This window comes from Gymnoscopelus braueri (assembly GCF_963280865.1).
Source record: "Gymnoscopelus braueri genome assembly, chromosome: 11".
In the NCBI taxonomy this organism is placed as follows: Eukaryota; Metazoa; Chordata; class Actinopteri; order Myctophiformes; family Myctophidae; genus Gymnoscopelus; species Gymnoscopelus braueri.
Genome location: NC_137613.1, coordinates 37,629,897 through 37,642,432, shown reverse-complemented (window position 1 = coordinate 37,642,432; position 12,536 = coordinate 37,629,897). Strand labels below are relative to the sequence as shown.

The 12,536-nt window shown below is 40.2% G+C and overlaps 1 protein-coding gene across 2 annotated transcripts in view; it reads left to right on the top strand.

The window, feature by feature from the left end:
- The window catches only part of vps50 (VPS50 subunit of EARP/GARPII complex), a 192,843-nt gene that overhangs the window by 34,841 nt on the left and 145,466 nt on the right, over nt 1-12,536 (top strand). For both annotated transcript variants that reach the window (XM_080442184.1, XM_080442183.1), the window contains exons 6-8: nt 8,757-8,827; nt 11,638-11,755; nt 11,997-12,032. In XM_080442184.1, coding sequence (XP_080298310.1) covers nt 8,757-8,827; nt 11,638-11,755; nt 11,997-12,032 — 225 coding nt within the window. The remainder of the gene's footprint in view (nt 1-8,756; nt 8,828-11,637; nt 11,756-11,996; nt 12,033-12,536) is intronic.

Genomic DNA, 12,536 nt, shown 5'->3' with positions numbered 1-12,536 from the left:
GTAAATCTAAAACGGAGGTTTAAGTCAGGGCTATGTGGTCTGTTTTCCTGAAATTGGTGAAGGTTTATATTATATAAGATTATTACACGGCTTGGTTGAATGCTTGATTCTGATTGGCCAATCACTGAATTCAGCGGTGTGTTATTTCTCGATAATGACCGATGAACTTTATAACAGACCGCTGTCTAATCAAAGACTCAGAGCACCTGCTGTGCTGCTTGATTTTGTGCCGTAACCAACACGGCAGCCATGTAAACAAATGCACAATGTCCTGTACAGCTAAACATTGGTCTCAAGAATGTTTTTGAAAACATTTGAAGCGAGAAATAGACAAGGCAGTAACCGAATCGATTTGATCAACACTACCTTGTTTTCCGAGGCGACCGTGACCATGAGATATTGTCTTGTATGATAGCGTCAACAAATGAGAATACGAGCCTAAACGCTTCCCCAAAGGGTCACAATGGACTAGACCAGAGAGGCGGGTTATGTTAAAAAGCCAAAGACGAGATGTCACAGGATTAATTGCCTGGTGCGCAGAGAGAAAGAAAAAGTCGAGAAGCAAGGTTCATTGGTCGATTTCTTTTTGTGAACTCTTAAACTCTCTGTGTTTTGGAGATGGAGGGAAAAGCGAAAGGGGAAGACACTGATGTTTGTGTATGCGAGTGCATGTAATGACTACATCACCACAGAATCAAAGAAAATGCCAAAACAGATTTAAAGGAACAGTTTCAAGTCACACCATCCTTTGCTGTCGGAATGAAAATGGGCTCCATGGTAAAAGATCCTGCTTCTAAAAGAGACACAAAAAAAGCCAGACTGGACTTTGCCATAATGCATGTTGACAAGCCACAGTCCTTCTGGGGAATGTACTTTGAACAGATTAACCACTTAAGCCCTATAAACTTTGTTGCATGATGAACAGCGAAAAAAGAACGAGTCTACTACAAGCTCACACCCCATTACGATGCGACACATTGTGAGCTTTTAGATCTGTTATATTCACTATTTCTTAAAAAAAAAAATATATATATTTGTGTGCCTATAATGACATGCCATATGCTTTTTGATAAATCACACCAACTCGAAAATAAAGCTTTTGAAAGAATAGGGGAGGCTCAGAGTGATGTGTTGTGGTTGCTATTCTGCCTTTGGCACTGGTTGCCTTGAATCTGTGCAGGACACAGTGAAATCGGAAGACTATCGAGGAATTTCGACGAAACATGAAGCCCAGTGACAGAAAGCTGTGTGTTATTTGCAGGTCATGGGTCTTCCAGCAGGATAATGACCCAAAACGGATACAGGACGTGTGGACACCTAAACATTGTGGGCACCTCAATGTTAAATAGGCGATTGTTTTTCCAAAAGGTAAAAAGAAAGAAAGAAGATATGATCTTAAGTCATTTTGATTGTACATGATTTGAACATGCATCATTATGCATCATATTTTTTTTTACATTTGGGAAAAAATGTTTAGTTGTCCACTCTTGCTGTTAACCCAAAACATACATCAAAACGCATCCAGAAATGGATGAGAAGAAAACACTAGACAGTTCTGAATTTGCATGCTATGAGTCCTGATCGGAATCCCATTGAACATCTATGGAAGGAGCTGAAACTTGCAGTTGGGAGACAGCGAATGTCCCATTCAATGCATTGATAGCATCCGAATCCGGTGAGACGGCACCCATCAAACCTGAAAGAACTGGAGTAGTTTGAGTTGGAAAACTGCCAGTGGAGAGGTGAAGAAATCATATTCAGAGTTACAGAAAGTGCTCGAGTGAAGTTATTGTCTCCCAAGACTCTGCTACAGCATATTAACATATTAAGTATTATATAATAATAACATGCCGTTTTCATTTGTTTTATCTTAAATCATTTATGTTGTAAATCAAAAGAAAAGATTCCGTTCTATTCAATGTGAAATAAAGAGTGATGGATACCACATACTTCAGCCAGTTTCAACATAATTCAGACAAAATTGAGTACGAAGAAGACAAAAAAATATTTTGGCATTGTCTGTAAATCTCAAGATACCATCAGATAAATCACCTTCATTTTCCCCTTTCATTGGAGGGGCTATAGTATAGTAGAATAACTGCTATGTAGCTGGGGGCTGACTGTACTGTGGTTGATGTTTCACTTGGACCTCCACAAGGGTGGCCAAGATATGCTCACTGAAACTATTGTTCTTTTCTGTCCATTCTAGGTGTGATACAGTTAAATGGCTGATAATTTATGATAGCTGTGTACTTCAATCTCAATTCTTAGGTTTGTGTACCTCCAAAGTGCTTTACATTGAGAACACAAAAAAATACAGACGGACTTGGAAAAGGCACATACATCAATCAGCAGGAACACCTGATTTCCACCTTTTTTTGTGAGCTCAATATTAATAATGATTTTCAGCCAGAGAAAATGAATAAATAAATAACGGCACCTGTATTGTGATTTAAAAGGCCTACCCCTTCTTTATCATCCTTGTTAACATGTAGACAGCCTAGAATTGAGTGGACAAACCGCTCTAGCTGACATTCAGGACGTGTCGGGAAAGAAAGAGAGAGAGCAGAGCACCTTGTGGGAGTCAGTGTTGTAATGAATTTGCAGCGAGCAGCCTTCAGATAGAGCTAACTGCCTGGGCCAGTCAGTGGCAGTGGGAACGAATGGACTCGGTCCGGAGATTCAATTATTTTGCACCGGCAGCCATTACCATTCATTGAATGTCTTGCTAACGCCTTTGTCTGCACTCCGCTTTCACCTCTGTTGAACAGGAGTGATAAATGGACCAGTTTGTGGTCATATATATACGTATATAGGTTGTATGGGCACTCCCACTTGGTAGATGAGAAAATGAGAGGGCTGCTTAGTGTGTGTGTGTGTGTGTGTGTGTGTTTGCACCTGTGCACGCTAGGTTTTTCTGTGTGGGAGGTGAAGGTTCAACCTACAAAAAAAGTTTGTGTAATCGCATGTTGGCCTTGTGCGTGGGCTTTTTTTTTCTTTGCAGAATGAATGTTAAGAAACCAGTTCTTTCTTCCCTCGACACAAGTCGTGGGATGGCATTGATATTATATGAATAGAGAAACAAAATGTGACCAAACTTTTCTCTCTCTCTCTCTCTCTCTCTTACAATACCAACTGTAGAGAGGTGGATGAGAGGTTGGATGCGCAGTGTAATATTATTTGTTAGCTTTTTATTTCCTGTGTGTGTGTGTGTGTGTGTGTGTGTGTGCATGCCAGCAAGTGCTCCTGTGTATCTTAACATTTACTCAGATGTCTTCATCAGGATAAAAGAAGTCCAGGAAATGGTCAAGTCCTCAGGGGACTGTTTTCACAATAGTGTCCTAAATACAACTCTCTGTGTACGTGTGCACATACTAGCACATGCTTATTTGCACATTTTGTCTTGATAGAAAACTCAGCATCTTGCCCTCCTAGGTGTTTTTCTTTTTGTTGTTTTGTCCTAAAAACACGGATGACCATTTAACCTTCGCTTTCTCTAAAACCGTCCTATTTACTGACTGGCTGGCTTCCTCCTTCATGTAGCATTATCTGCAGCAGCAGACGTTGAGCTGACAGAGCTGTCTTCCCCAGAGTATTTTGTGCTTTCTCGTCTCACAGGCTTCCATGTATTGTGATTATGGACCCCCCCCCGGCTGTGGAGTGAGGGTTTCCAGGGACTATGGCTGCAGACTGTTTTTTTAGAGACTAGTTTCATTGTGACGCTTGTAATCTGCTACAATTACTACTATTCTTATTTTTCTTCACATTTAGATTTTTTTTCTTTTTAAACCTTAAATAAATCTTCTCATGAGCCATAAGTCTGAAAGACACTCAGGTCCACAGGACATGCATGAACATGTAGTTTGAGAAAAATGCTTAAGATTGGCAATCTACTGTATTTGGAAGAAAATCTTCAAAAAACGAAAACAAAACATTTCCTGTGAAATCCTCTGTTAACTCTTTGACTGCCAGAGTATTTTCATAAAGTACTCCCCCAGTGCCAGCAATTTTCGTGTTTTTTTATTTTTATATTTAGAATTGTTCTCATGAAAATAATTTAAGGACACATAATTTAAAGACCCAGCACAAATCCGCCACTAGAGAGCAGCACATGACAGCTAGATCAGGTCGTTGGGTCTCTCTCACCCTTCTTGATAGATTAGACAGGGAAAAACATGAAAACGGATGTGACGTCGTCCCAGATTGTTTTGATCGGCGAAAATTACGATGTGATACACGACGGCGATGACTGATCGTCACCCAGACCATAGATTATAGAAGAGAACCTGTCCGTTTGTCCGTTATACCGTGTGAAAACCCGTTTATTTACCTATTTTGGACGAAAATGACTGGGGAAAAAAATCAAAAACCGGAAACGGAATCCAGGTCATGAAACCGGATGCAGATGTCCGTGAAGTAAGTGGAACTCGAGAATAACATTGAATATTAAGCAGCATAGCGCAATCGGAGATTAAACAATGAACGCGCGTCCAGCGCGTCGACGGCCAACTGGACAAAGTAGCACTTGACGCGTTATCGCGTCGTCCGCAGTCAAAGAGTTAAAGGGACCCAACACTTCCCTGATGAGCGAGCACTTGGCGATTGCGGGAATGAAAAATCTCTCGTTTCTTCTATTTATCTATTCATGTTTTATGTTCCATATTCTGTACAATTTAACTCCTTTTTAGCCCATGCACATGCAAGAGATTATTAAAAGTTCTGGATAAAATGAATATCAAATATATAAATACTGAATCGAGCAACTTAAAAACTGTCTGGGGGGCTCACAAAGGCCTGAGTAGATGATAAAATGACCAAAAGTTTTTTTGAAAGTGAAATATCCCTTTAAGACCAGAGGCGATTATAAAAATAAAATAAAAATCTAGATTTTTCAAAAATAGCAGATCTACAAGCTCATAGCGCGGCACTCGTGCTTTACAGTATATATCGTCTCTGTCGGGTGGAAACCTCATATGTCCAAAACTGTTACTTTTCAGGATTCAAATAAAAAAACAAGTAGCAGATCTACAAGCTCAAAACGAGCTTGTGGATCTTTTAATACTTGTGTGTGACGCCGTTGCAATGGTCAAGCAGGGCATTCATTTACGGAAAAAAAACACACAAAGTTAGGCTATGGAGATGGAAGAGGTTTCTGCCCGACAGCGATGATATGTAATTGTAAAGACATTACTTTTTGTTGTGATTTGGTGCTACATGAATCAAATTGACTTGACTTGATCGTCAACTGTAGTTGATAGCAGTGTTATCCCGTTAAGACCTGGAACAACGCATCTGTGTGTCACTTTTTCATTTGAGCTAAAAAAGCATTATTTTACACTTTGGCTATTCAAAAATAGCAGATCTACAAGGGTAGATCTGCTATTTTTGAAAAATCGTGAAAACGTTTTCGTGAAAAAATGGTTTCCCCAAATCCCCAGTGCGGTCCCAAATCACGCGTCCTTGACATGAAAAAGTTTGAGAACCACTGCGTTAGATGGTTAGGCCAAAGTGCTCACTGCTCACCCAGCCCTGAACAACACATGAGACCCAGTGCAGACTGAGACTGAGGTGCATAGTGCTATATCTGGGGTAGTAAAGGAAATTAAATTCTGATGGATGTGAAATAGAGCTAACATTTTCCCTGTGCCTGGAAACACTGTTGCGAGATAGGGATATGATTGACTGGGGTTCCTCCCCACTTTACGTCCGGTACAACACACTGTGTGTTATTGCTGAGCTGAGGATATCTGTTCTATTTTCTTTCCGTAAAGGCTTTCCTGGTGCAGAATACTGTCAAAGGCTACCATAGACTCAGAACTGCTTTAACAGGATCGTTTTTCACTTCTTGATATGCAGTGGTATGAGTTAACGCACTAGTAGTGACATCCATACGTGGACATGGAGTTTGTGTGTTCGGAGATATGGCCGCTTGTTCCAACCATTCAGCAGCTCGGCAGACAAAAAGGAATAGCAGCAAATGGTGTAATTTAAAGGTTCTATGACATTCATTTTCACTTTAAAAAAAAATAAAATGTTTTTTGGGGGGTTTTATGACCTCAATTAGACCCCAAAAAAATGAACTTTGAACATTCAGTGGATTTTCTGTGGTCTGGGGTTTTCTGAATAATTAGGCTGAAAAGTAATCTGTGAAGATTGGCCCCTGGACTTTGATGTCACAGTCGATTAATCCCGCCCCCTCTCCTCTCCACCCCTCCCCTCCCCTATCCATTCCGGATAGGGGAGCAGAGGTGATGATTGACAGTCAAAATCCCTCAAACAGCGACACCCGCAGGCAAAGATTTCTTTTTTCATTGCAGTTGAAAAGGCTTTAGAAATCGGAGAGAAAAAATCCTGCCATGGATAACTGGAGTGGATTTTTTTGTTAAAACTTTTAATACACGTTTGAAGGACCATGATAAATACTTTTAATGTGTTGTAAAACTGAACGTCATGAAACCGAGTTTTGACCAATAATAAGAGAATACAACAACGTTAAGGTGCTACTGATGCTTTTTCAGACACTATATGTTGTATTTTATTATTGAAGAATGGACTTCCCTTGATAGTTTCTCACAGATGTTTTCACAGTGTAAGGTCTTTTGGGGTATTGGCCTGAAAAGCAGTGGCAAAGCTAGTATTTCTACTGAGAACGCTGCTTAATTCTTGCTAAGTGTCCCAAATCATGACACTTAGCCTAAATGTTGGGATGTATTGTTCCTGCGTTCTGTAGCAGTCTGTCAATCACACTGAACTCTCCAAGTCTTCTGTGAGTTAATTGAATTAACATTGAGTTCATTTTATGACCCACTCGTCTGTTTCTTCTGTGATTCATAGATCATCAGATGACTCTGCAGGTCTTTTTTTTCCCCCGGGGATGTTGATACCAACAACAAGCACTTATAGACTTTGCAATGGGGCAATAGAACAAAAAACACCCCCGAGTGTTTCCCTTGTGATCAAATAAAACCAATGTAAAAGAGACGCTTGGGATGGCGGGTGTCAGCCCATGCCAGTCTTATCAATGTACCTCAGTTTAATAGCCGGTAAGCAGAAGAGCATGACAACCGCATGATAAATGCCCCTTGAGGGAAAACCCCTTGTTTATTGAAACAAGCTGTTTTTTTTTGGCCATTTTTACGACTCGTCAAGTGCTGTACCAACACTCAAGATCATGAGGAACGATTAGGTTTGAAACGAGCTCTTTTAGCCGTTTTTACGACTCTTCAAGTGCTGTGTCAACAACACTCAAGATCATGAGGATACGTTTAGGTTTGAATAGGATCTTTGATCAAGATCTCCCCTTCTGCTCAAATGTCTCTTTGTTGGGTGTATTCATCACCAAAGGAAATGCATTTTCCCTGGCTCGTATTCTGTTGCTAAACAGTTGTCTTAGATATGACAGTGTTACGACGATGCTACCGCCAAACATCGCAACCTTTTCTTCTGCCACACAAGGGAGTAAACATCCCTCACCTAAGGCAGGGCAGCTGGCATCTCAAAATAAAAGACTGAAAACAACAAAGAAATATTTGTGCTTCGATGCATCTCACAGAAATGTTTTCCACTGAGAGGATTGTGAAATGTCTTGGGATTTTGTGCATTACAATAGATCAGGACCTGTATTATGTCGTTATCTCTCTTTACAAAGTGTCCACGAGTGATGCAACGGTTAATTGACCTTATCGAATTAATCGATTATGAAAAACATGTTAATAAAATAATTGATTTGGGGAAAAAAACATTTAATTCAATTCCTTTATTTTTTTAAATCGCGAAAATAGCAGGTCCATGTGCCGCGTTGTGAACTTGTAGATCATCTATTTTCACTAGTACAAAATAGGGCCCAATCGATTTAGTAGATTATTAAATCAATCTTGAATTGTTTCGCGTAGATTCGTGCTTCAAGATTATCCGATTAATGGAAAACAGTAATTGACAGAATGATCATTAGGAAAAGAATGGATAATTGCAGCCCTGTGTCCACAGCAGTCATTCGGTAGTGCTGTAATGTGAGCACTGATTTCCTCATTAGACGCCATCAATACAATATCTCACATGGATGGCAGAACATATTAAATATGCCTTCAGCATGAAACGGCAAAGGTTGTTACTTCCACCACAATGATGCTCTCACAAAAGTCCATTTGAGCAGAATTTGCAAGGAATCCGAAATAGAAACTCACTGTTTGTATCTCACTGTTTGTTCAGTGGTGGAAAAAGTACTCAAATTCTTTACTTAAGTAAGAGTACCAATACTGCAATATAAAAACACTCTGTTACAAGTAAAAGTCCAAAATTTACTTGAGTAAAAGTACAGAAGTATTGGCATCAAAATGTACTTAAAGTACCAAAAGTAAAAGTACTGAAATATTTGAAAATAGCGGATCTACAAGCTCACAACGCGTCGCGACGCGTTGTGAGCTTGTAGATCGGCTATTTTCAAATAGCCTAGGTATAAAATTGGGCTAAAGTGGTTAATGTATGTTTCATAATATCATAATTTATATCTCAAAAGTAACTAGTAACTAAAGTTTTCGAATAATTGTAGTGGAGTAAAAGTACAATATTTGCCTCTGAGATGTAGTGGAGTAGAAGTAAAAGTATTTGAAATTGGAAATACTCAAGTAAAGTACAAATACATCAACATTGTACTTAAGTACAGTACTTAAGTAAATGTACTTAGTTACTTTCCACCACTGCTCACTGTTTGCTGTATATAGACTGACTTTCAAGGCTAACCAGCACCTTGTTTGCAGGAGCTGGAGAGAGTGACAGCGTTGCAAACCAACTTACAGCTTGCAGCGGTCATCTGCACGAATGCCAGGAGGTAAGTCATTCCACTTTGCCTGCCAACATAGAAAATAGTCATATTTCTCATTCATCCATCAAACAGCCCATTCACAGTCTCTCATTTGAATTTAAATGTGCAATGATTTTGGTTTGCAAGCCCCTCAAAATGGGGTCCTGGTAGCCTGGCAGCCTTGCCAGGCTGATCACCTGGGATTCACTCACATTCACCACGATGAGGAACGTGTGAGTGATCCCACTTGATTAGTCTGGCAATGCCAGGCTACGGTCCGGTGACGGTCCTTGAAGGGGTTCCAAGGGGTCCCACTCCCCAGCACAATTAGGAACAGTTTTAACATTTGAAAACTAGCTCTAAAAGCTCACAACAATCAGAGCTTGTGGATCTACTCTTTTTGAAAAAAACATTTAAAAGATCTTGGATAATCTTCTCTTATCACATTGGGTGCCAGATAGTCTGGGAGGCTTCGGCTCAAAGCCTGAACAACAGGGGCGCGGCCACTGAGTTCTGATTCAAATCAACAGCCAATGAAGAAAAGGGGGCGGGATCCACATGCAGTGGGTGTTGCATGTTAATAGGAGCGACGGGAAGCAATTTCCCCTTGAGAAATTGCGGCCGCCATTGTTGTGTACTGCTGTTTGCCTCTCGTCGGACTTTTTAGACGAGTTGCACAGCTCTCAGACCGGTAAGAGGCGTGTCCGCTCAGATTCTGAGCGTAAGTTACATCCCGCCCACAAATACCAGCGCTCTGGCCCAGTTCCTCGCCGCTCCCGTTTGTATGCGAGGCGAAAAACTTCTGGGAACTCAGATTAGGTGCCAGAGGTTTATTCAAATATTATACGTTGAGTGCCGGCTATTCTTCCATCCACTTACGTTGATACGTTTCGTGCTGTAGAAGCCCCGACGCGGAAGTGGATGTAAACAAAGCGTGCGTGCGAGACGGCGGAGGGTTCCGACTAACGCCTGGAACAATAATATTTCTAACGCGATCCTCCATTGCAGAGTGATCGCAGATCGAAAACGGCTCGCTTCCACCACGTTAAAAATAAATGGAGATATTAAGCTTTTAGTCAAGGAGATAACATTGGAACGGCCGACCGGAAGGATTTTTGACATGGATCCACATCCGGCCTCTCCTTCTCAGAAACTCCTTGGATGATCCCAAAGTTTCGTTAGAGCGCCCCACGTGGGCCCGACGTATAAAAATAAAATTGGGTCAAAAACAGTCCGGACCGTTTTCGGCACTCCTCGTTTGGATTCTCAAAAACGGTCCGGACCGTTTTTGGCACCCGATGTGTTAAGTGCCTCCCTGGCACAAAATATTTTCAAATGGGGGTTCAATGCCAAATACATATCAATTTGGGGGTCCTTGACATCGAAAAAGTATGAGAACCACTGCTCTGTACAGCAAATCAATCGTGAGTACAAGACAATTTTCAATGATCCAGTCAGTTTGGTGTGGAATCATTAAATTGAAGAACCAGTCAATATTTGGGGGAAAAATAATAATACTTGTCACATCTGCTTACTCATTGTGTTAATATATTTATATTCCTTCTATAGTATCGACAATTATTAATTGACTATATTGGAGCATTTTAATTGACTATAATTCACACAGTGGCCATTTTGCTCTTAGTTATGTTAATTTATTTGATATGGACATCACAAATTACATTGGACGGAACCAGATGCATTGCTTACAGTGTATATAGCACGAGTGCTAATTTTCAACACCTGTCCACAGGAAGCTTTTCTAAAATACAGTAACACCAATCTAAAACCCAATCAGGTACAAAAAAATAATAATTGTATAAATATATATATACACACATATACACACCCATACATATGTATGCATACACATATATACACACACTCACATGTACTAATAATTAACATAATCAAAATCAATATCAGACCCAATACATTAACTAAACAAAAGAAGACATAATCATTCAAATAACCAATCAGTAACTATACATGTGAGCACAGTTGATTTGATTTCAACCATAATTTGAGCCCTCTGTTAAACACATTACCATCCGTCTCTAGTTTTAGAACCGTAGGCAAAGAGTTCCAAAGGTTTACCCCCTTTACTGAGAAGGCAGACTGCCCGAATGTGTTCTTGCTTATAGGCACAGTACAGTCACCATGTGTTGATGCTCGTGTAGTTGCTCTACCAGAGCTCTGACGCCTATCAACCAGTCCAGAAAACAGAGGTGAAACACGATTATGTAAGCATTTAAAAACCAATTTGATAGTAAATTTGAAGTAAAAAGTTTGTGTTTTCTTAAAATACCACAGCCATCTCATCGGTTTCTGATCCATGACTTTTATAGCCTGTTTGTATATTGATGTTATTGGTTTTAAGACAGTTTGAGAAGATTGTGACCATGATGTAATGCAGTATGACAAGTGTGAGAAAATCATAGCATGCATGTACAGCTGTGCAGTTTTACATGATAAGTCCCTTCTAATATGACGAAAAGAGTTTAAGTTCGGTTTAACCTTCTTGCATATATGCTTTACCTGTCTGTCGAATTTTAAGTGTTTATCCAAAATAATTCCCAAATATTTTATTTCACTCGTTTCAGCAATAATTTCATTTTGGATTTGTACCTCAAAGGCATCTGTAACAGGCCTGTTACGTATTGAGATGCACATTGAGACTGTTTTCTTGACATTTAAGGTTAATTGTGACAACTCAAGCCACTTTGAAATGTTCTGCAATTCCTGTGTGCTGTGTGAATACGGTCTACATTATCCATACATTGCCATATCCTGTTTTGAGATGGCTTTTTGCTGTGTTTGTGACATCCTGTGTGTAGGCAGCTGAGTGTGTCCAAGGAGGGGTTCACAGAGGCCAGCTTGGGGTTACTAGCAAACCAGAGGAGACGACAGCTGCTGACAGGCCTGCTCAAGTCTCTGAGGACCATCAAGACCCTTGTACTGTGCAGTTTAATTTGTCTAATAATTTGTCAAATGATCACTCACACCTGACCATCTTGACTTGACTCTTGACCATCTCACACCTCTGCATAACACACACACACACACACACACATACAGATACACACACACACACACACACACACACACACACTCACACAGGCTGTGAAATGATACGTATTGGTGGGACACTCTTGTAAGTTTTATATTTAATACTTCTTTACTCCTTTCCTTCCAGCAAAGGACAGATGTAAGACTCAGCGAAATGCTTGAGGTATTGTAGAGAGACACACACACACACACACACACACACACACACACACACACACACACACACACACACACACACACACACACACACACACACACACACACACACACACACACACACACACACACACACCTGTGTTTTTACAAAAGCCACAAAGCCTCAATGCTGCAATTTTGGCATTGTGGCAATGCCTTAATCTTCTCGAGACTGTCAAAAATATACACACAGATTTCTTTCCTATTTTTGAAACACCTGTATAGCATATTTATAACATTGCTTGTAGTGTTATGGGACCGATATGCTTTTGTGATGTAGGCATACACGACATGAGTTAAAGGACATATGATGGGCCTGCTTGGGGTGTTGATAACAGTTTGTAGAAGTGAAATGGTCAAAATGGAATTTCACAAAGCAGGATTAGAAAGTTGGCCTGATAATTGAGAATATTATGATATTATGTATCCTGGCAATACTGACATAAATATGAAAAACTGTTTGAATGTATGG